The 25,613-nt window shown below is 53.1% G+C and overlaps 1 protein-coding gene across 7 annotated transcripts in view; it reads right to left on the minus strand.

Annotated features, from left to right (window-relative positions):
- Window positions 1-25,613, minus strand: part of THBS3 (thrombospondin 3) — a 90,884-nt gene that overhangs the window by 59,898 nt on the left and 5,373 nt on the right. Inside the window, exons 1-12 of one of the 7 annotated variants that reach the window (XM_083167701.1) lie at window positions 15,522-15,759; window positions 14,955-15,061; window positions 11,715-11,921; window positions 11,389-11,645; window positions 9,871-9,973; window positions 5,170-5,196; window positions 4,907-4,989; window positions 4,465-4,516; window positions 3,367-3,515; window positions 2,342-2,482; window positions 2,126-2,203; window positions 1,889-2,041 (exon numbers count right to left, since the gene is read on the minus strand). In XM_083167701.1, coding sequence (XP_083023827.1) covers window positions 1,889-2,041; window positions 2,126-2,203; window positions 2,342-2,482; window positions 3,367-3,515; window positions 4,465-4,516; window positions 4,907-4,989; window positions 5,170-5,196; window positions 9,871-9,973; window positions 11,389-11,645; window positions 11,715-11,921; window positions 14,955-15,061; window positions 15,522-15,538 — 1,374 coding nt within the window. In that variant the 5' untranslated portion in view covers window positions 15,539-15,759. Of the gene's footprint in view, window positions 1-1,888; window positions 2,042-2,125; window positions 2,204-2,341; window positions 2,483-3,366; window positions 3,516-4,464; window positions 4,517-4,906; window positions 4,990-5,169; window positions 5,197-9,870; window positions 9,974-11,388; window positions 11,646-11,714; window positions 11,922-12,372; window positions 12,497-14,954; window positions 15,062-15,188; window positions 15,304-15,521; window positions 15,760-18,965; window positions 19,166-25,613 lie in introns of those variants that run through there. The other 6 variants (XM_083167704.1, XM_083167706.1, XM_083167705.1 and 3 more) reach the window with 6 other exon arrangements.

The following is a 25,613-nucleotide window of genomic DNA, read 5'->3' on the forward strand; positions in this document are numbered from 1 at the left end:
ACTGATAGCAATGTATTACTGCACAGGAAGGTGGCATTATGTTACTATATTACTATGTTACTACATTATACACTACTACTACTACTGATAGCAATGTATTACTGCACAGGAAGGTGGCATTATGTTACTATATTACTAGGTTACTACATTATACACTACTACTACTGATAGCAATGTCTTACTGCACAGGAAGGTGGCATTATGTTACTATATTACTATGTTACTACATTATACACTACTACTACTGATAGCCATGTATTACTGCACAGGAAGGTGGCATTATGTTACTATATTACTAGGTTGCTACATTATACACTACTACTACTGATAGCAATGTATTACTGCACAGGAAGGTGGCATTATGTTACTATATTACTAGGTTACTACATTATACACTACTACTACTGATAACAATGTCTTACTGCACAGGAAGGTGGCATTATGTTACTATATTACTAGGTTACTACATTATACACTACTACTACTACTGATAACAATGTCTTACTGCACAGGAAGGTGGCATTATGTTACTATATTACTAGGTTACTACATTATACACTACTACTACTACTGATAGCAATGTATTACTGCACAAGAAGGTGGCATTATGTTACTATATTACTAGGTTACTACATTATACACTACTACTACTACTGATAGCAATGTATTACTGCACAGGAAGGACACATTATGTTACTATATTACTAGGTTACTACATTATACACTACTACTACTGATAGCAATGTATTACTGCACAAGAAGGTGGCATTATGTTACTATATTACTAGGTTACTACATTATACACTAGTACTACTACTGATAGCAATGTATTACTGCACAGGAAGGACACATTATGTTACTATATTACTAGGTTACTACATTATACACTACTACTACTGATAGCAATGTATTACTGCACAAGAAGGTGGCATTATGTTACTATATTACTAGGTTACTACATTATACACTAGTACTACTACTGATAGCAATGTATTACTGCACAGGAAGGACACATTATGTTACTATATTACTAGGTTACTACATTATACACTACTACTGATAGCAATGTCTTACTGCACAGGAAGGTGGCATTATGTTACTATATTACTAGGTTACTACATTATACACTACTACTACTGATAGCAATGTCTTACTGCACACAAAGGTGGCATTATGTTATTATATTACTAGGTTACTACATTATACACTACTACTACTACTACTACTGATAGCAATGTATTACTGCACAGGAAGGTGGCATTATGTTACTATATTACTAGGTTACTACATTATACACTACTACTACTGATAGCAATGTATTACTGCACAGGAAGGTGGCATTATGTTACTATATTACTATGTTACTACATTATACACTACTACTACTAGTGATAGCAATGTATTACTGCACAGGAAGGTGGCATTATATTACTATATTACTAGGTTACTACATTATACACTACTACTACTGATAGCAATGTATTACTGCACAGGAAGGTGGCATTATTTTACTATATTACTATGTTACTACATTATACACCACTACTACTACTACTACTACTGATAGCAATGTATTACTGCACAGGAAGGTGGCATTATGTTACTATATTACTACATTATACACTACTACTACTGATAGCAATGTCTTACTGCACAGGAAGGTGGCATTATGTTACTATATTACTAGGTTACTACATTATACACTACTACTACTGATAGCAATGTATTACTGCACAGGAAGGTGGCATTATGTTACTATATTACTACATTATACACTACTACTACTACTGATAGCAATGTATTACTGCACAGGAAGGTGGCATTATGTTACTATATTACTAGGTTACTACATTATACACTACTACTTCTACCAATAGCAATGTCTTACTGCACAGGAGACATCCCCGCTCCTCTCAAACACACAATGCCCATTCACGTGGCAGGGGTTGAAAGCTGGGCCAACACAGGATTTTTTCGGTGCACAACCCAGTGACTGATTGCCCACGAATCCGGGCTTGCAGGGTCCACACCGGTAGGAGCCCTAGGCATGGAAGACAGGTAAATCCGCAATGAGATGGGTGGGTGAGACTGAGGCACTGAGAACATGAATCTAGTGCAGCCTTACCACCGTATTCGTACAGATGGAGTTCGCGTCACAGCCACCATTGTTCCCATCGTTACATTCATCGATGTCTGCGCACACCTGGAAGACGTGACAGATCCCACATCAGAGGATTCCCTCCTATCATGCACAGACTCCTCCTATCTTCCCCCAAATTTCTGCCTTTAGATGCATTGTTGCCCCCCATCCTCCCACTACATTCCCAGTCCTCCATCTCACCTGTTTGCTGGCCTTGGCATAGTCTATGCCCAGTCCTGACACCGAATTGCCCTTGTACCCACGAGGACAGGCTTCACACCGAAATCCAGGCGACGTATTGATGCATTTGGAGCCAGAGAAGCAAGGATTGGCGTGGGAGCACTACAAGTGACACACGGGACAGGGTATCAGCGCCAGGCAATGCCACAGGGTATCAGCGCCAGGCAATGCCACAGGGTATCAGCGCCAGGCAATGCCACAGGGTATCAGCGCCAGGCAATGCCACAGGGTATCAGCGCCAGGCAATGCCACAGGGTATCAGCGCCAGGCAATGCCACAGGGTATCAGCGCCAGGCAATGCCACAGGGTATCAGCGCCAGGCAATGCCACAGGGTATCAGCGCCAGGCAATGCCACAGGGTATCAGCGCCAGGCAATGCCACAGGGTATCAGCGCCAGGCAATGCCACAGGGTATCAGCGCCAGGCAATGCCACAGGGTATCAGCGCCAGGCAATGCCACAGGGTATCAGCGCCAGGCAATGCCACAGGGTATCAGCGCCAGGCAATGCTACAGGGTATCAGCGCCAGGCTATGCTACAGGGTATCAGCGCCAGGCAATGCTACAGGGTATCAGCGCCAGGCTATGCTACAGGGTATCAGCGCCAGGCAATGCTACAGGGTATCAGCGCCAGGCTATGCTACAGGGTATCAGCGCCAGGCTATGCTACAGGGTATCAGCGCCAGGCTATGCCACAGGGTATCAGCGCCAGGCAATGCTACAGGGTATCAGCGCCAGGCAATGCTACAGGGTATCAGCGCCAGGCAATGCTACAGGGTATCAGCGCCAGGCAATGCTACAGGGTATCAGCGCCAGGCAATGCTACAGGGTATCAGCGCCAGGCAACGCTACAGGGTATCAGCGCCAGGCAATGCTACAGGGTATCAGCGCCAGGCAACGCAACAGGGTATCAGCGCCAGGCAATGCTACAGGGTATCAGCGCCAGGCAATGTCCCGCTGCAATGCCCCAGCCCCCTCAGTTATATACCTCATTAATATCAGCACAGTGTGACCCATTGCCTTTAGACCCTGGCGGGCAGGGGCCACAGCGATATCCCGGGTATTCGTAGGTCTCCATGCAGTCCACACCCTGGAAGCAGGGGTTGGGGTTGCAGCGTGATCGGTGCTCATGGAACCCTGCAGGTAACAGGTCAGCAGCTTACATTACATGTGGGCACTGCAGGAAGGCACCCAATGGGGGGGAGCCGTCCAGGAAGGAGCAGGCCGGGGAGGGGAGGTATATGCACGGGAGGGGAAGTGTATGCAGAGGGGAGCAGTGCTGGGACGGGGAGGGAAAGTCTATGCGGGGGAGGGAGAAGTCAAGTCTATGCGGGGGAGGGAGAAGTCAAGTCTATGCGGGGGAGGGAGAAGTCAAGTCTATGCGGGGGAGGGAGAAGTCAAGTCTATGCGGGGGAGGGAGAAGTCAAGTCTATGCGGGGGAGGGAGAAGTCAAGTCTATGCGGGGGAGGGAGAAGTCAAGTCTATGCGGGGGAGGGAGAAGTCAAGTCTATGCGGGGGAGGGAGAAGTCAAGTCTAGGCGGGGGAGGGAGAAGTCAAGTCTAGGCGGGGGAGGGAGAAGTCAAGTCTAGGCGGGGGAGGGAGAAGTCAAGTCTAGGCGGGGGAGGGAGAAGTCTAGTCTAGGCGGGGGAGGGAGAAGTCTAGTCTAGGCGGGGGAGGGAGAAGTCTAGTCTAGGCGGGGGAGGGAGAAGTCTAGTCTAGGCGGGGGAGGGAGAAGTCAAGTCTAGGCGGGGGAGGGAGAAGTCAAGTCTAGGCGGGGGAGGGAGAAGTCAAGTCTATGCGGGGGAGCAGTGCTGGGAGGGAAGGGAAAGTCGACACGGGGGGAGGGAGAAGTCGAGCCGACGCGCGGGAGGGAGAAGACGACGCGCGGGAGGGAGAAGACGACGCGCGGGAGGGAGAAGCCGACGCGGGGGAGGGAGAAGCCGACGCGCGGGAGGGAGAAGCCGACGCGCGGGAGGGAGAAGCCGACGCGCGGGAGGGAGAAGCCGACGCGCGGGAGGAGAAGTCTGTCTGTGTTGCCCCGCAGGGGTGGAGACAAGCTAGGGTGGATGATGTAACTAGTACTTACCGCAAGCCTGACATTCCATGATAGTGTTCCTGATCAGAGACATTTCTTTTACCTGTACACAAAGAGACAATGAGTTATGACTCTCCCGATCCCTGAGTTTCCCGTGTATCAGTGTGAACCCGCACCCCTGATCCTTAGGACTCTGCCCCCTGATCGTGCGTCCACAGACTCTAATCCTGTGACCACACCCATTGATCCTTTGACCTCTCACCACTTTATCCTGTGGCCCCGCCCTCTGATCCCTGTGACCCCACCCCCTGATCCCTGTGACCCAGCCCCCTGGTCCCTATTACCACAACCTGTGACCCTGCCATCTGATCCCTGTGACCGCGGCCCCTGATCCAAGTGACCCCACCCCCTTGTCCGTTTGACCCTGACCCTGTGACATAACCCCCTGGTTCCTGTGACTGGTTGCTGACAGGATCAGCCCTGTACCTCTCACCTGGTCACGTATGTCCTCTCTCAGCTCTGCCAGCACCTTGTTGAAGAGGGTCATCTGTGTGATCAGTGCCTTGGTGTGTTCCCCTATCACAGACACAGACACTAATAGTGGTATCTCTCACACACACAGGCTGGTGTGGCCACACTTTCCATAATCCCCAGTGTTAGTTACAACCATGCTGTGCATTAGTGGCCATGCAGAGAAACGCCTTGCCCATCCGCGCAGCTTTCATACAGAAGGGTGCACGATCCTGGCAGACTTACCTAAGATGGAATTCACCACTCCATTCACTGTGAGGAGATAAATGGCAGAGACAGGAGTATTTAGCAGTGTACAAAGGATATGTCGCCCCTGGCAACGTCCTATCAGCAACCATTACACACAGCCAGAACTTCCGCTAACAACGTCTGTGCCAGGAAACCTGCATAGTGTCAGCTGGCGGATACTGGGGACCCCTGGCTTACAGTAATAGGGGGCTGCTGGCGGATACTGGGGACCCCTGGCTTACAGTAATATGGGGCTGCTGGCGGATACTGGGGACCCCTGGCTTACAGTAATAGGGGGCTGCTGGTGGATACTGGGGACCCCTGGCTTACAGTAATAGGGGGCTGCTGGTGGATACTGGGGACCCCCGGCTTACAGTAATAGGGGGCTGCTGGCGGATACTGGGGACCCCTGGCTTACAGTAATAGGGGGCAGCTGGCGGATACTAGGGACCCCTGGCTTACAGTAATAGGGGGCAGTTGGCGGATACTAGGGACCCCTGGCTTACAGTAATAGGGGCTGCTGGTGGATACTGGGGACCCCTGGCTTACAGTAATAGGGGGCTGCTGGCGGATACTGGGGACCCCCGGCTTACAGTAATAGGGGGCTGCTGGTGGATACTGGGGGCCCCTGGCTTACAGTAATAGGGGGCTGCTGGCGGATACTGGGGACCCCTGGCTTACAGTAATAGGGGGCTGCTGGCGGATACTGGGGACCCCCGGCTTACAGTAATAGGGGGCTGCTGGTGGATACTGGGGGCCCCTGGCTTACAGTAATAGGGGGCTGCTGGCGGATACTGGGGACCCCTGGCTTACAGTAATAGGGGGCTGCTGGCGGATACTGGGGACCCCTGGCTTACAGTAATAGGGGCTGCTGGCGGATACTGGGGGCCCCTGGCTTACAGTAATAGGGGTCTGCTGGCGGATACTGGGGGCCCCTGGCTTACAGTAATAGGGGCTGCTGGCGGATACTGGGGGCCCCTGGCTTACAGTAATAGGGGGCTGCTGGCGGATACTGGGGACTCCTGGCTTACAGTAATAGGGGGCAGCTGGCGGATACTGGGGACTCCTGGCTTACAGTAATAGGGGGCTGCTGGCGGATACTGGGGACCCCTGGCTTACAGTAATAGGGGGCTGCTGGCGGATACTGGGGACTCCTGGCTTACAGTAATAGGGGGCAGCTGGCGGATACTGGGGACCCCTGGCGGATACTGGGGACCCCTGGCTTACAGTAATATGGGGCTGCTGGCGGATACTGGGGACCCCCGGCTTACAGTAATAGGGGGCTGCTGGCGGATACTGGGGACCCCCGGCTTACAGTAATAGGGGGCTGCTGGCGGATACTGGGGACCCCTGGCTTACAGTAATAGTGGGCTGCTGGCGGATACTGGGGACCCCCGGCTTACAGTAATAGGGGGCTGCTGGCGGATACTGGGGACCCCTGGCTTACAGTAATAGTGGGCTGCTGGCGGATACTGGGGACCCCTGGCTTACAGTAATAGGGTGCTGCTGGCAGATACTGGGGACCCCCGGCTTACAGTAATAGGGGGCTGGTGGCGGATACTGGGGACCCCCGGCTTACAGTAATAGGGGGCTGCTGGCGGATACTGGGGGCCCCTGGCTTACAGTAATAGGGGGCTGCTGGTGGATACTAGGGACCCCTGGCTTACAGTAATAGGGGGCTACTGGCGGATACTAGGGACCCCTGGCTTACAGTAATAGGGGGCTACTGGCGGATACTGGGGACCCCTGGCTTACAGTAATAGGGGGCTGCTGGTGGATACTGGGGGCCCCTGGCTTACAGTAATAGGGGGCTGCTGGCGGATACTGGGGACCCCTGGCTTACAGTAATAGGGGGCTGCTGGCGGATACTGGGGACCCCTGGCTTACAGTAATAGGGGGCTGCTGGCGGATACTGGGGACCCCTGGCTTACAGTAATAGGGGCTGCTGGCGGATACTGGGGGCCCCTGGCTTACAGTAATAGGGGTCTGCTGGCGGATACTGGGGGCCCCTGGCTTACAGTAATAGGGGCTGCTGGCGGATACTGGGGGCCCCTAGCTTACAGTAATAGGGGGCTGCTGGCGGATACTGGGGACTCCTGGCTTACAGTAATAGGGGGCAGCTGGCGGATACTGGGGACTCCTGGCTTACAGTAATAGGGGGCTGCTGGCGGATACTGGGGACCCCTGGCTTACAGTAATAGGGGGCTGCTGGCGGATACTGGGGACTCCTGGCTTACAGTAATAGGGGGCAGCTGGCGGATACTGGGGACCCCTGGCGGATACTGGGGACCCCTGGCTTACAGTAATATGGGGCTGCTGGCGGATACTGGGGACCCCCGGCTTACAGTAATAGGGGGCTGCTGGCGGATACTGGGGACCCCCGGCTTACAGTAATAGGGGGCTGCTGGCGGATACTGGGGACCCCTGGCTTACAGTAATAGTGGGCTGCTGGCGGATACTGGGGACCCCCGGCTTACAGTAATAGGGGGCTGCTGGCGGATACTGGGGACCCCTGGCTTACAGTAATAGTGGGCTGCTGGCGGATACTGGGGACCCCTGGCTTACAGTAATAGGGTGCTGCTGGCAGATACTGGGGACCCCCGGCTTACAGTAATAGGGGGCTGGTGGCGGATACTGGGGACCCCCGGCTTACAGTAATAGGGGGCTGCTGGCGGATACTGGGGGCCCCTGGCTTACAGTAATAGGGGGCTGCTGGTGGATACTAGGGACCCCTGGCTTACAGTAATAGGGGGCTACTGGCGGATACTAGGGACCCCTGGCTTACAGTAATAGGGGGCTACTGGCGGATACTGGGGACCCCTGGCTTACAGTAATAGGGGGCTGCTGGTGGATACTGGGGGCCCCTGGCTTACAGTAATAGGGGGCTGCTGGCGGATACTGGGGACCCCTGGCTTACAGTAATAGGGGGCTGCTGGCGGATACTGGGGACCCCTGGCTTACAGTAATAGGGGCTGCTGGCGGATACTGGGGGCCCCTGGCTTACAGTAATAGGGGTCTGCTGGCGGATACTGGGGGCCCCTGGCTTACAGTAATAGGGGCTGCTGGCGGATACTGGGGGCCCCTAGCTTACAGTAATAGGGGGCTGCTGGCGGATACTGGGGACTCCTGGCTTACAGTAATAGGGGGCAGCTGGCGGATACTGGGGACTCCTGGCTTACAGTAATAGGGGGCTGCTGGCGGATACTGGGGACCCCTGGCTTACAGTAATAGGGGGCTGCTGGCGGATACTGGGGACTCCTGGCTTACAGTAATAGGGGGCAGCTGGCGGATACTGGGGACCCCTGGCGGATACTGGGGACCCCTGGCTTACAGTAATATGGGGCTGCTGGCGGATACTGGGGACCCCCGGCTTACAGTAATAGGGGGCTGCTGGCGGATACTGGGGACCCCCGGCTTACAGTAATAGGGGGCTGCTGGCGGATACTGGGGACCCCTGGCTTACAGTAATAGTGGGCTGCTGGCGGATACTGGGGACCCCCGGCTTACAGTAATAGGGGGCTGCTGGCGGATACTGGGGACCCCTGGCTTACAGTAATAGTGGGCTGCTGGCGGATACTGGGGACCCCTGGCTTACAGTAATAGGGTGCTGCTGGCAGATACTGGGGACCCCCGGCTTACAGTAATAGGGGGCTGGTGGCGGATACTGGGGACCCCCGGCTTACAGTAATAGGGGGCTGCTGGCGGATACTGGGGGCCCCTGGCTTACAGTAATAGGGGGCTGCTGGTGGATACTAGGGACCCCTGGCTTACAGTAATAGGGGGCTACTGGCGGATACTAGGGACCCCTGGCTTACAGTAATAGGGGGCTACTGGCGGATACTGGGGACCCCTGGCTTACAGTAATAGGGGGCTGCTGGCGGATACTGGGGACCCCTGGCTTACAGTAATAGGGGGCTACTGGCGGATACTGTGGGCCCCCGGGTTACAGTAATAGGGGGCTGCTGGTGGATACTGGGGACCCCCGGCTTACAGTAATAGGGGCTGCTGGTGGATACTGGGGGCCCCCGGCTTACAGTAATAGGGGGCTGCTGGCAGATACTGGGGACCCCTGGCTTACAGTAATAGGGGGCTACTGGCGGATACTGGGGACCCCTGGCTTACAGTAATAGGGGGCTGCTGGTGGATACTGGGGACCCCCGGCTTACAGTAATAGGGGCTGCTGGCGGATACTGGGGACTTCTGGCTTACAATAATAGGGGGATACTGGGGACCCCCGGCTTACAGTAATAGGGGCTGCTGGCGGATACTGGGGACCCCTGGCTTACAGTAATAGGGGGCTGCTGCCGGATACTGGGGACCCCCGGCTTACAGTAATAGGGGGCTGCTGGCGGATACTGGGGACCCCTGGCATACAGTAATAGGGGGCTGCTGGTGGATACTGGGGACCCCTGGCTTACAGTAATAGGGGGCTGCTGCCGGATACTGGGGACCCCCGGCTTACAGTAATAGGGGGCTGCTGGCGGATATTGGGGACCCCTGGCATACAGTAATAGGGGGCTGCTGGTGGATACTGGGGACCCCTGGCTTACAGTAATAGGGGGCTGCTGCCGGATACTGGGGACCCCCGGCTTACAGTAATAGGGGGCTGCTGGCGGATACTGGGGACCCCTGGCATACAGTAATAGGGGCTGCTGGCGGATACTATGTATGTGATATACCACAACTCCCATCTTGTACCTGTGTTGTGAATGGATTCGTCATCCTGGAAGGGACATTCGCTCAGAGCTCCAACTCTGCTCATGGAGCCACCAAGGATCAGCTTCATAGTCTCCACAGAGCCCTACACAGAGGAGATTGTCATAAGACACCGACGGCCAGGTGCAGCAGGGACACAGGAGACACACAGAGGCCACGTGCAGCATACACACAAAGGCCACGTGCAGCATACACACAGCAGACACACAGAGGCCACGTGCAGCAGGGACAGAGGAGACACACAGAGGCCACGTGCAGCATACACACAGCAGACACACAGAGGCCACGTGCAGCATACACACAGAGGCCACGTGCAGCATACACACAGAGGCCACGTGCAGCATACACACAGAGGCCACGTGCAGCATACACACAGAGGCCACGTGCAGCATACACACAGAGGCCACGTGCAGCATACACACAGAGGCCATGTGCAGCATACACACAGCAGATACACAGAGGCCATGTGCAGCATACACACAGAGGCCACGTGCAGCATACACACAGAGGCCATGTGCAGCATACACACAGAGGCCATGTGCAGCATACACACAGAGGCCATGTGCAGCATACACACAGAGGCCATGTGCAGCATACACACAGAGGCCATGTGCAGCATACACACAGAGGCCACGTGCAGCATACACACAGAGGCCACGTGCAGCCGGGACACAGGAGACAAACAGAGGCCGCGTGCAGCATAAACACAGAGTCCACGTGCAGTATACACACAACAGACACACAGAGGTCACGTGCAGCATACACACAGCAGACACATAGAGGCCCAAGTGTAGCATACATACAGCACAGACACAGAGGCCCACGTACAGCGCGGACGCAGAGGCCCACGTGCTGCAGAGACGCAGAGGCCCACGTGCTGCAGAGACGCAGAGGCCCACGTGCTGCAGAGGCCCACGTGCTGCAGAGGCCCACGTGCTGCAGAGGCCCACGTGCTGCAGAGGCCCACGTGCTGCAGAGGCCCACGTGCTGCAGAGGCCCACGTGCTGCAGAGGCCCACGTGCTGCAGAGGCCCACGTGCTGCAGAGGCCGACGTGCTGCAGAGACGCAGAAGCCCATGTGCTGCAGAGACGCAGAAGCCCACGTGCTGCAAAGCCACAGAAGCCCACGTGCTGCAGAGCCACAGAAGCCCACGTGCTGCAGAGCCACAGAAGCCCACGTGCTGCAGAGACACAGAAGCCCACGTGCTGCAGAGACACAGAAGCCCACGTGCTGCAGAGACACAGAAGCCCACGTGCTGCAGAGACACAGAAGCCCACGTCCTGCAGAGAGGCAGAAGGCTACGTGTTGCAGAGACGCAGAAGGCTACGTGCTGCAGAGATGCAGAGGCCCACATGCAGTACGGACACACAAAGGCCCACATATGGCCTGGACACGCGAAGGCCCACGTACAATAAGGACAGATGTTGATATGCCACAAAATAAACGTGGATTTAGACTTGTATTGGAGCTCCCTATATTCCCCATGTCGGCATTCAGTACCTGCATTCTCTGATACGCTTTGTGTCCAGAGCGAATCTCTCCTGAATCCACCTCAAACTGTGGGATGATCATCATTTCAGGCAGCCCCAGGCTGGTGTCCACCTGCTTACAGTCCACGTACAGCTCTAGAGTAAGCGTGTCCCCGCGCAGACCGCTGAGCCGTAGGATCATTGTGTGCGTGCTTCCATCAGACAGGTTAGCGTTCTGCAGGCTGACAGAATGGACTTTGGAGTCCTCCCGCATGTAACGTACCAAGACTGCAAGAGACGTGACCCATTAGCGCCTGTCCTCATACGGACACTTACCGCTCACAGACTGGCACTTACCTTTATTGACTTTGCCCACTATAGAGGCCTCTAGCCACTTTGTGTTATCTTTCTTAGAGTAGAAGCCAAAGAGAACCCCACCAGCCTTTGCAGGAAGCCGAAACGTGGACAGAAAATACATGTCATTAACGGTGAGCAACTCAGACCGGATCTTCTCCACCGTGCTGGTCATGTGCCGGGATTCCCCCACCGTCAGTAGGTCAATCACTGCAGAGAAGGAAGCACAGCCAATCACAAAAAAGGGAAGGTGCCCACGGTTACTTTGTGACTAATACAACAGAAAGATAGCACCTTGGCAGTGGGGCAATGATGGCCCCCGTGCTGAGCGGTGAAGGGTTGCCAGGGCCAGTGTCAGGTGACATGCGCATGTGCGTCCAGTTACCATAAACTCTCTCAGCTCCACTACTATATAACAGCATGTGCTGACCCGGAGCACTGTGACAATGTACAGCGCATGTGTACAGTATTTCTCCAGGAGTATGGCGTCTGGTATACCCTGTAGGACACATGCGCCTACAACGGTTACATGGATATATAACATCTTTTATGCGGCTCCTGTAATACATCCCCCCACCCCCACACACGCGCATGCACGTCTGTCCTTATATGATGTGAATTAGCTGATTGTCTGTCACACATGTAGTGACCGCTATCTTACCTCATTGTATCTGACTCAGGCTGCTGATCATTGCATTTACTCATTCGTCGCTCACTTTGAAATACAGCGCTGTGTTACTCACATCTCTCAGAAACAGCTGGAGGATTGTCTGTATCCAGTGTACTATACCACACACTGTACTGTGACATCATACACCGCTACATGTACTATACCACACACTGTACTGTGACACCATACACAGCTCCATGTTCTGTACTGTACTATACCACACACTGTACTGTGACATCATACACCGCTACATGTACTATACCACACACTGTACTGTGACACCATACACAGCTCCATGTACTGTACTGTACTATACCACACACTGTACTGTGACATCATACACCTCTACATGTCCTATATCACACACTGTACTGTGACATCATACACCGCTACATGTACTATACCACACACTGTACTGTGACACCATACACAGCTCCATGTTCTGTACTATACCACACACTGTATTGTGACACCATACACAGCTCCATGTACTGTACTGTACCACACACTGTACTGTGACATCATACACCGCTACATGTACTATACCACACACTGTACTGTGACACCATACACAGCTCCATGTACTGTACCACACACTGTACTGTGACACCATACACAGCTCCATGTACTGTACTGTACCACACACTGTACTGTGACATCATACACCGCTACATGTACTATACCACACACTGTACTGTGACACCATACACAGCTCCATGTACTGTACCACACACTGTACTGTGACACCATACACCGCTCCATGTTCTGTACTATACCACACACTGTACTGTGACACCATACACCGCTACATGTACTGTACTATACCACACACTGTACTGTGACATCATACACCGCTACATGTACTATACCACACACTGTACTGTGACACCATACACAGCTCCATGTTCTGTACTATACCACACACTGAACTGTGACACCATACACCTAACCATGTACTGTACTATACCACACACTGTACTGTGACATCATACACCGCTACATGTACTATACCACACACTGTACTGTGACACCATACACAGCTCCATGTACTGTACTGTACCACACACTGTACTGTGACACCATACACCGCTCCATGTTCTGTACTATACCACACACTGTACTGTGACACCATACACAGCTCCATGTACTGTACTGTACCACACACACTGTACTGTGACATCATACACCGCTACATGTACTATACCACACACTGTACTGTGACACCATACACCGCTACATGTACTATACCACACACTGTACTGTGACATCATACACCGCTACATGTACTATACCACACACTGTACTGTGACATCATACACCGCTACATGTACTATACCACACACCATACACCTCTCCATGTACTGTACTATACCACACACGGTACTGTGATTCCATACACCGCTCCATGTACTGTGACATCATACACCGCTCCATGTTCTGTACTATACCACACACGGTACAGTGACACCATACACCGCTCTGTGTACTGTACTATACCACACACTGTACTGTGATTCCATACACCGCTCCATGTTCTGTACTATACTACACACTGTACTGTGCCATCATACACCGCTACATGTGCTGCACTATACTACACACTGTACTGTGACACCATACACCGCTACATGTGCTGCACTATACTACACACTGTACTGTGACATCATACACCGCTACATGTGCTACACTATACTACACACTGTACTGTGACACCATACACCGCTACATGTGCTGCACTATACTACACACTGTACTGTGACACCATACACCGCTACATGTGCTGCACTATACTACACACTGTACTGTGCCATCATACACCGCTACATGTACTGTACTATACCACACACTGTACTGTGACACCATACACCTAACCATGTACTGTACTATACCTCACACTGTACTGTGACACCATACACCGCTCCGTGTACTACATGTACTGTACTATACCACACACACTGTACTGTGACACCATACACCTAACCATGTACTGTACTATACCTCACACTGTACAGTGACACCATACACCGCTCCGTGTACTACATGTACTGTACTATACCACACACACTGTACTGTGATTCCATACACCGCTCCATGTACTGTGACATCATATACCGCTACATGTACTGCACACACTGTACTGTGACACCATACACCGCTACATGTGCTGCACTATACTACACACTGTACTGTGCCATCATACACTGCTACATGTACTACAGCAGATGAGGGAGCGCTGATCACTACTGGTACAGCCAGCACTGATCCCTGCTGCTACAGCCAGCACTGATCCCTGCTGGTACAGCCAGCACTGATCCCTGCTGGTACAGCCAGCACTGATCCCTGCTGGTACAGCCAGCACTGATCCCTGCTGGTACAGCCAGCACTGATCCCTGCTGGTACAGCCAGCACTGATCCCTACGGGTACAGCCAGCACTGATCCCTACTGGTACAGCCAGCACTGATCCCTGCTGGTACAGCCAGCACTGATCCCTACGGGTACAGCCAGCACTGATCCCTACTGGTACAGCCAGCACTGATCCCTGCTGGTACAGCCAGCAGATGATGTGTATTACCTTGCACCTCTGGCCTGGCGGAGCAGATGAGGTGGGGGCAGCACAGCAGCAGTAGCAGCAGCAGGACTCCGGCAGTCTCCCTGGTCTCCATGCTGAAGTCACTGTGGCTGCAGGAAGCACAGAGGTGTCAGTGACTGTATGCTGCTGCTGGGATCCTCCCTCCCACCCTCTCCCTGCCTCTCTGTCCCATTCTCCCAGCTCTGCTCTACATTCTGCACATCCCTGCAACCTCACATTCTTCCCCCTCCTCCCGGGGTGCCGGGGACAGCTGGGGTACACAGACGGGTCACGCCGTCTGGCAGGGACATGACACAGATCTCCAACAGGCCTTCCCAATTACAGCGACCATTAAGTGTGTGCGCTCCTATATCCCCCAGCTTTCCCCGCGCACTGACGGAATGAGTGGTCGCTCTGCTGTGAAGTGCACATACAGTATGTCGCTGCCGTATGGTAACATGTAATATCCTGTCACATACAGAGAGGTTACACTCTGTACACACGAAGCCACATTACAAACCGCATCAGTCATGTCGCCCTTCTGAGCAACCTCACTCGGTGGAACACTACCTCACTTGGTGGAACATGGCTGGAACCCGACCTCACTCGGTGGAACATGGCTGGAACCCGACCTCACTCGGTGGAACATGGCTGGAACCCGACCTCACTCGGTGGAACATGGCTGGAACACAACGTCACTCGGTGGAACACGACCTCACTCGGTGGAACATGGCCGGAACCCGACCTCACTCGGTGGAACACGACCTCACTCGGTGGAACATGGCTGGAACCCGACCTCACTCGGTGGAACATGGCTGGAACCCGACCTCACTCGGTGGAACATGGCTGGAACCCGACCTCACTCGGTGGAACATGGCTGGAACCCGACCTCACTCGGTGGAACATGGCTGGAACCCGACCTCACTCGGTGGATCACGCCCTCACTCAGTGGAGTCCGAGCTCACTCAGTGGAACATGGCTGGGACACGACCTCACTCGGTGGAAAACGATCTCCTTTGGTGGAACACGACCTCACTTAGTGGAACCTGGCTGGAACCCGACCTCACTCAGTGGAACCCAACGTCACTCGTTGGAACCCAACGTCACTCGGTGGAACCCAACGTCACTCGGTGGAACATGGCTGGAACACAACGTCACTCGGTGGATCACGCCCTCACTTAGTGGAATCCAAGCTCACTCGGTGGAACATGTCTGGAACCCGACCTCACTCGGTGGAACATGGCTGGAACCCGACCTCACTCGGTGGAACGCAACGTCACTTGGTGGAACATGGCTGGAACACAACGTCACTCGGTGGAACATGGCTGGAACACAACGTCACTCGCTGGAACACAACGTCACTCTGTGGAATCCCAGCTCACTCGGTGGAACATGTCTGGAACCCGACCTCACTCGGTGGAACATGGCTGGAACACAACCTCTCTCGGTGGAACGCAACCTCACTCAGTGGAACATGGCTGGAACAGGACCTCACTCTGTGGAACCCGGCTGGAACCCAACCTCAGTCCGTGGAACACGGCTGGAACCCGACCTCACTCGGTGGAACATGGCTGGAACCAAGGGCGTAACTACCATAGGTGAAAGGGGTGCAGCTGCTATGGGGCCCAGAGCTGAAGGGGGCCCATCTTTACTGTCTAATTTTTGTTTTACATACACGTATCACCATTAGTTGCTAACTAGGGGTCCCTTAAAACTTTTGCTATGGGGCCTACGAATATCTAGTTACGCCCCTGGCTGGAACACAACCTCTCTCGGTGGAACATGGCTGGAACAGGACCTCACTCTGTGGAACACAACCTCTTTCGGTGGTAAACAACCTTACTCAGTGAAACACAACCTCCTTTGGTGGAACACAACCTCACTCAGTGGAACATGGCTGGAACCCGACCTCACTCGGTGGAACACGACCTCAATCAGGGAACACAGTTGGAAAAAGTCCCCACTCACTAAAACGAAGCATCACTCACTAGAATGAGGCCTCACTCCCTGGTCCTCTGCCCTACCCTCCTCCATCCTGCCCTTGGCTGCATGGCTGTAATACAGATGTATAATCCCTGTATGGTACTACAGTGATAATGGATAATAGCCCCCTCTGGGTGAGTGAGGAATGTGAGGGCCTGCTCCAGGTGCTATGGGGGGATAATTGCTGCCAGTTCATGGAGGTCAGATGTTTACTTCAGACAGAATGATTAAATCTTACACCTGGAGATCACGGTCACATGTGCCTAGTTCACGCCTCAGGCTCTGCATACATATGCTGGAGAAAAGCCTTCCTGTCACCACACTAATACACTGCATGCAGGGGAGCAGGGAACACATAACACCCACACTGTATGCAGGGGAGCAGGGAACATGTATCATATACTGCAGACTGGAAAACATGTAACGTACACGGCAGACTGGAGAACATGTAACGTACACTGCAGACTAGAGAACATGCAACGTACACTGCAGACTGGAGAACTTTGTAACATACACTGCAGACTGGAGAACATGCAACGTACAATGCAGACTGGAGAACATGCAACGTACATGGCAGACTGGAGAACATGCAACGTACATGGCAGACTGGAGAACATGCAACGTACACTGCAGACTGGAGAACATGCAAAGTACACTGCAGACTGGAGAACATGCAAAGTACACTGCAGACTGGAGAACATGCAAAGTACACTGCAGACTAGAGAACAAGTAACGTACACTGCAGACTGGAGAACATGTAACGTACACTGCAGATTGTAGAGCATGTATGCACACTGCAGAACATGTAACATACACTGCAGACTGTAGAACATGCAATGTATGCTGTACACGGCATAACATGTAACGTACACTGCAGAAGGTGTAACGTGCAACGTACAATGCAGACTGGAGAACATGCAACGTACACTGCAGACTGGAGAACATGCAACGTACACTGCAGACTGGAGAACATGCAAAGTACACTGCAGACTGGAGAACATGCAATGTACACGGCAGACTGGAGATCATGCAACGTACACTGCAGACTGGAGAACATGCAATGTACACGGCAGACTGGAGATCATGCAACGTACACTGCAGACTGGAGAACAGGCAAAGTACACTGCAGACTAGAGAACAAGTAACGTACACTGCAGACTGGAGAACATGTAACGTACACTGCAGACTGTAGAGCATGTATGCACACTGCAGAACATGTAACATACACTGCAGACTGTAGAACATGCAATGTATGCTGTACACTGCATAACATGTAACGTACACTGCAGAAGGTGTAACACGCACTGCAGAATATGTAACATGCACTGCAGAACATGTAACATACACTGCAGACTGAAGAACATGTAACGCACACGGCAGGCTGGAGAACATGCATCATACACTGCAGCCTGGAGAACACGTATAATACACTGCAGCCTGGAGAACACGTATAATACACTGCAGACTGGAGAACACGTATAATACACTGCAGACTGGAGAACATGTATCCTACACTGCACACTGGAGAACATGTACCATACACTGCACACTGGAGAACATGTAACATGCACTATACACTGGAGAACATGTAACAGACACTGCACACTGGAGAACATGTAACACACACTGCACACTGGAGAACATGTAACACACACTGCACACTGGAGAACATGTAACACACACTGCACACTGGAGAACATGTAACACACACACACTGCACACTGGAGAACATGTAACACACACACACACACACACACACACACACTGCACACTGGAGAACATGTAACACGCACACTGCACACTGGAGAGCATGTAACACACACTGTACACTGGATAACATGTAATATAAAATGCACACTGGAGAACATGTAACATACACAATATGCAGAACATGTAATATAAACTGCAGACTGGAGAACATGTACCATACACTGCACACTGGAGAACATGTACCATACACTGCACACTAGAAATACACGTGGTGTCTGGCACCCCAATACCTACACCTCTGTGTCCAATGTACCCCTTTACCTCCAGTCTGGTCCCAGTTGGCCCATAGTGGACAGGGTCACCTCTCTGTACTGGTTACACGTATGTGATGCGGTTGGACGGCACATGGAAAGGTTAATGTGAGTTTTTAGATTTTTTTTATTTTTGGACTATTTCATTGTTTACCATCGCCATGGACTCTGATTGGGAACAGTAAGGGCCCGAAGCGAAAGGACATAGGCCCTTATTCTGGTTCACTCGCAAAGGCAAATTCCTTCTCAAGTGGACAAAACCATGGGTACTTGTTTCCTAGCACGGCGCCCATCGCATCGCATACCATAAGGCATACGATGGTATGCGATACGATGCAATGTTACGCGATGGCAGCCGATGTTATACAATTTTAAATTGTATACCATCGAATTGTATGCCATTGTATGCCATATACAATGGTATACAATTTAAAATTGTATAAGCACCCTAATGGGTGTTTTCAATGTTAAATGTGCCCCCTATAAGATAAATAATTGTATAAGCACCGCAATGGTTGCTTACAATGTAAAAAGGACCCCCACGCCACCCGTACTATCAACGCCAACCTGAAGCGTGGCGAGCGGCGGCGGTATGCATCCTATGACCTTTTCATATCCCCACTATCCACGTCGGCGTGGAGTTGATTATATACAGTGTGGCGAGCGCAGCGAGCCACCGAGCCCGAAACGTGGCGAGAATACATGTAAAGTAATATGCGTCCGCTCGCTCACACTTCGGGCTCGGTGGCTCGCTGCGCTCGCCACACTATATAAGATAAACTCCACGCCGACGTGGATCGTGGGGGTATGAAAAGATCGGAGGACGCGTACCGCCGCATCTCTTATCATGCGATACGATGCCGTACGACTGAATATCGTGGGCGCCGTGCTAGGAAACAAGTACCAAACCATGTGCACTGCAGGGGGGCAGATGTAACAGGTGCAGAGAGAATTAGATTTGGTGAGTTATTTTGTTTCTGTGCAGGGTAAATACTGGCTGCTTTATTTTTACACTGCAATATAGATCTCGTTTTGAAGTAAAACCCCACCCAAATCTAACTCTCTCTGCACAAGTAACATCTGCCCCACCTGCAGTGCAGCATTGTTTTGCTTTCAGAAGGAATTTGCCTTTGCGAGTGAACCAGAATAAGGGCCGTATTACAATAATGGAGGTCCACATGATGAACTGTACACAGCGGCACCAGGTAAACAGACGTAGCCGGCAGGTGAGATCATAGTACCCGACCTGTAAGAACATGAACATGTATGGAAAGTCTGACAGTGTTTACATGACACAATCATCACTGGGCAACATCCCTGTAAGTAACAACATGCCACACCTGGCAGAACAGTATACAGGTGCTGCTGCGTATAATGGGGAGCGTACGGGTCCTGCTGCGTATACAGGGGAGCGTACCGGTCCTGCTGCGTATACAGGGGAGCGTACGGGTCCTGCTGCGTATACAGGGGAGCGTACGGGTTCTGCTGCGTATACAAGGGAGCGTACCGGTCCTGCTGCGTATACAGGGGAGCGTACGGGTCCTGCTGCATATACAGGGGAGCGTACGGGTCCTGCTGCGTATACAGGGGAGCGTACGGGTCCTGCTGCGTATACAGGGGAGCGTACCGGTCCTGCTGCGTATACAGGGGAGCGTACCGGTCCTGCTGCGTATACAGGGGAGCGTCCCGTTCCTGCTGCGTATACAGGGGAGCGTACCGGTCCTGCTGCGTATACAGGGGAGCGTACCGGTCCTGCTGCGTATACAGGGGAGCGTACCGGTCCTGCTGCGTATACAGGGGAGCGTACGGGTCCTGCTGCGTATACAGGGGAGCGTACGGGTCCTGCTGCGTATACAGGGGAGCGTACGGGTCCTGCTGCGTATACAGTAGTAGTAGTAGTAGTACGTTTATTTATAAGGCGCCACAAAGTGTCCGCAGCGCCGTACATAGCAAAAAAAAAAAAAAAATTTACAAGGTAACGTACAGGGCGTGTAGAAAGATACAGTATAAATAGGGGTATAGCTGGTAGAACTAAAATCAGCATCAGTTCAGAAGTAGGTGTCAAAATAGTCAAGGAGACCGAAGATGAAGTAGAGGAAGGGAAGAACAGGACAGGAGCACAGGTGAGGTAATGAGGTAGGGTGAGTACGTGAGGAAGGAGGGCCCTGCTCATAAGAGTTAACATACTAAAAATAGGTGGGTGGACGAACGAAATACAATAGGATAAGTAGGAACGGAGGGGAACGGAGGCAGGATAGGAGGATCAAAAGAGGTTAGGAGGAGGGATAGGCTAGTCGAAAAAAGTGGGTTTTGAGGGAGCGCTTGAAGGAGGTAAGGGAATCAGATAGCCTGATGGGTGGCGGGAGGTTGTTCCAGTGCAGGGGGGCAGCGCAAGAGAAATCTTGGACACGGGAGTGGGAGGAGGTGATTAGGTGAGAGGTCAGTCGGCGGTCAGCGATGGAGCGAAGAGGACGGGAGGGAGTGTGGATAGAGATCAGTGAAGAGAGGTAGGGAGCTGTGGAGGAGGAGAGAGCCTTGTAGGTGGTGGTGAGGAGTTTAAAGAGAACTCGGAAAGGAATGGGGAGCCAGTGAAGAGATAAACAGAGGGGGGAGGCGGAGGTAGAGCGGCGGGAGAGGAAGATGAGCCTAGCAGCAGCGTTAAGAATGGATTGGAGAGGTGCGAGGCGGGTGAGAGGTAGCCCAGAGAGAAGGATGTTGCAGTAGTCAAGGCGGGAGATGACAAGAGAGTGAATGAGAATTTTGGTCGCGTCAGTGGAGAGGAATGGTCTGATGCGTGAGATGTTGCGTAGGTGAAAGCGGCAAGACTGTGAGAGAGCACGAATGTGGGGGGTGAAAGAGAGGGAGGAGTCAATGATGACACCGAGGCAGCGCGTTTGGTCGGTGGACGTGATCTCGGTTTCACCAATGCTGATGGAGATAGTGGGAGAAGAGGGGATGTTCGGGGGATGGAAGATTAGAAGTTCAGTTTTAGCCATGTTTAGTTTCAGGAAGCGTTGGGTCATCCAGGCTGAGATGGCCGTGAGGCATTCGGAGACCTTGGACAGAAGTGATGGGGATAAGTCGGGGGAGGAGAGATAGATTAGGGTATCATCAGCATAAAGGTGGTAATGAAAACCATAGGAGCTGATGAGGGTGCCCAGAGAGGTGGTGTAGAGGGAGAAGAGGAGAGGGCCAAGGACTGACCCTTGGGGAACACCGACTGGCTGGGGGGTAGTAGGAGAGGAGGAGCTCGGAGTGGAGACGGAGAAGGAGCGATCGGAGAGGTATGAGGTGAACCAGGAGAAGACCGTGCCAGTGATGCCAAAGGAGCGGAGGGTGTTGAGCAGGAGAGGGTGGTCAACAGTGTCAAAGGCAGCCGACAGATCAAGCTGGATGAGGATAGAGAAGAGGCCTTTGGATTTAGCCGATAGTAGATCGTTAGTGACTTTGGTCAGGGCAGTTTCAGTGGAATGTAAAGGGCGGAACCCGGATTGGAGGGGGTCTAGAATGGAGTTAGCAGTAAGGTGGCTTAGGAGACGATTATAGGTCAGACGTTCTAGGAGTTTGGAGGCAAAAGGGAGGAGGGAGATGGGCCTGTAGTTGGATGGAGAGTTGGGGTCCAGATTTGTTTTTTTGAGAATTGGGGAGACAAGAGCGTGTTTGAAGGAGGAAGGGAAGATCCCAGAGGATAGGGAAAGATTAAAGAGGTGAGCCAGGTGAGAGCAGACTGATGGACTGAGACGACGGATAATATTGGAGGGGATAGGATCAAGCGGGCAGGTGGAGGGAGAAGCGGATTGAAGGATAGAGTGGACTTCAGCAGCAGTGGTGGGGTAAAATGAGGACAGGGGTTGGATTGAGGGGAGTGGAGATGTAGGAGGGGAGGAGGGAGAGGGTGAGGTCATGGCAGCAGTGATGGCAGTCCTGAGAGAGGAGATTTTGGTTGAAAAGTAGGTAGCAAAATCAGCGGCTACGATGGAGGACGGAAGAGCTGGAGGAGGGGGGGAGAGCAAGGAGTTGAAGGTGGCGAAGAGCCTGCGGGGATTGGATGATTGGGAAAGGATGAGGGACTTAAAGTAGGATTCCTTGGCCAGAGCAAGGGCAGAGCTGAAGGAGGAAAGAATGAATTTGAAATGGAGATAATCCGCAAGGGAGCGTGATTTCTTCCAGAAGCGCTCAGCAGTGCGAGAGCACTTTTTAAGGAATCGGGTGATAGGTGAGTGCCACGGTTGGGGGTTGGAGCATCGAAGGGGGATAGAGGAGGGAGGGCAGGCAGAGTCCAATGCCGATGATAGGGTGTCATTATAGAGGGAGGCAGCGAGGTTCGGGCAGGACATGAGGGCGATTGGGGCGAGAAGAGGACACAGCGTGTTTGAGAAGGCAGCAAGATCAAGTGTGTTGACGTTATGCCGTGAGACAATGCGCTTGGGAGGGGGGGTGGGAGAGGGGGAAGCAGTGAGGGAGAAGGAGATGAGGTGATGGTCAGAAAGAGGAAAAGCTGAGATAGTGTAGTCAGTAAGGGAACAAGAGCGAGAGAAGACGAGATCGAGGGAGTGTCCTTGGATGTGGGTGGGAGAGGTAGTCCACTGAGATAGGCCAAGAGAGGAGCAGAGAGAGAGGAGTTTGGAGGTGCCAGGATCAGCGGGGTTATCCAAGGGGATGTTAAAGTCACCAAGAATGACAGATGGCAGGTCAGAGGAGAGGAAGTGTGGAAGCCAGGCGGCGAAGTTGTCAAGAAATTGGGAGATAGGGCCAGGGGGGCGGTAGATTACAGCGACACGGAGGTGGTAGGGGTAGTATAGACGGATAGAGTGAGACTCAAAGGAGGAGAAAAGGAGAGAGGGTTCAGGGTGAATGACACTGTGGGTGCATGAGGCTGAGAGGAGAAAACCCACACCGCCACCTTGGCGACCGTCAGGCCTGGGAGTGTGAGAGAAAGAGAGGCCACCGTGGGAGAGAGCAGCTGGAGAGACAGAATCAGAGGTGGAGAGCCAGGTCTCGGTGATAGCAAGGAGGTGGAATGCTCTAGAGATGAATAGGTCATGGATGGCAGGGAGTTTGTTGCAGATGGATCTGGCGTTCCATAGTGCACAGGAAAGAGGGGGGGTGGGTTGTGTATTTATGTGGATAAGGTTTTTGGGATTGCAGAAGCGAGGGGGGGTCATTGGGAGGGTGGGGGTGCGGGGGCGAGTGGTCAGGATAGGTATGGGATGGGAGGGGGGAGGAGCAGTTGGAGAAAGTGAAGTTGAGAGATTAACAGCCATGAGGAACCGAAGGTGAGAGGGTAGGTTAGTGAAAGCAGACAGAGGGATTTGGGAGGACAGACAGCGTCTGTAGTAAATTTGGTAGAAAACAGAGTGAGAGAGAAGGTAACAGGCAAGGAACTACTGTCAGAGAGGAGACCAGTGGGTAAAATCAGGTTGATTGAGTAATCCAATTAAGTATGAAACAACAACAAGTGAGAGGATGAAGGGAACAGAGAAGGTCAGAAGTGAGGCAAATGTGAGCAGGCGTGAAGAGGGAAACAGACCATACAGGGGAGCGTACGGTCCTGCTGCGTATACAGGGGAGCGTACGGGTCCTGCTGCGTATACAGGGAAGCGTACCGGTCCTGCTGCGTATACAGGGGAGCGTACCGGTCCTGCTGCGTATACGGGGGAGCGTACCGGTCCTGCTGCGTATACGGGGGAGCGTACCGGTCCTGCTGCGTATACGGGGGAGCGTACCGGTCCTGCTGCGTATACAGGGGAGCGTACCGGTCCTGCTGCGTATACAGGGGAGCGTACCGGTCCTGCTGCGTATACAGGGGAGCGTACCGGTCCTGCTGCGTATACAGGGGAGCGTACGGGTCCTGCTGCGTATACAGGGGAGCGTACGGGTCCTGCTGCTTATACAGGGGAGCGTACGGGTCCTGCTGCGTATACAGGGGAGCGTACGGGTCCTGCTGCGTATACAGGGGAGCGTACGGGTCCTGCTGCGTATACAGGGGAGCGTACGGGTCCTGCTGCGTATACAGGGGAGCGTACGGGTCCTGCTGCGTATACAGGGGAGCGTACGGGTCCTGCTGCGTATACAGGGGAGCGTACGGGTCCTGCTGCGTATACAGGGGAGCGTACGGGTCCTGCTGCGTATACAGGGGAGCGTACGGGTCCTGCTGCGTATACAGGGGAGCGTACGGGTCCTGCTGCGTATACAGGGGAGCGTACGGGTCCTGCTGCGTATTCAGGGGAGCGTACGGGTCCTGCTGCGTATACAGGGGAGCGTACCGGTCCTGCTGCGTATACAGGGGAGCGTACCGGTCCTGCTGCGTATACAGGGGAGCGTACCGGTCCTGCTGCGTATACAGGGGAGCGTACCGGTCCTGCTGCTTATACAGGGGAGCGTGCGGGTCCTGCTGCTTATACAGGGGAGCGTGCGGGTCCTGCTGCGTATACAGGGGAGCGTGCGGGTCCTGCTGCGTATACAGGGGAGCGTGCGGGTCCTGCTGCTTATACAGGGGAGCGTACGGGTCCTGCTGCGTATACAGGGGAGCGTACGGGTCCTGCTGCGTATACAGGGGAGCGTACGGGTCCTGCTGCGTATACAGGGGAGCGTACGGGTCCTGCTGCGTATACAGGGGAGCGTACGGGTCCTGCTGCGTATACAGGGGAGCGTACGG

The sequence above is a fragment of the Crinia signifera genome, chromosome 12 (assembly GCF_055691185.1).
Source record: "Crinia signifera chromosome 12, ASM5569118v1, whole genome shotgun sequence".
Classification (NCBI taxonomy): Eukaryota; Metazoa; Chordata; class Amphibia; order Anura; family Myobatrachidae; genus Crinia; species Crinia signifera.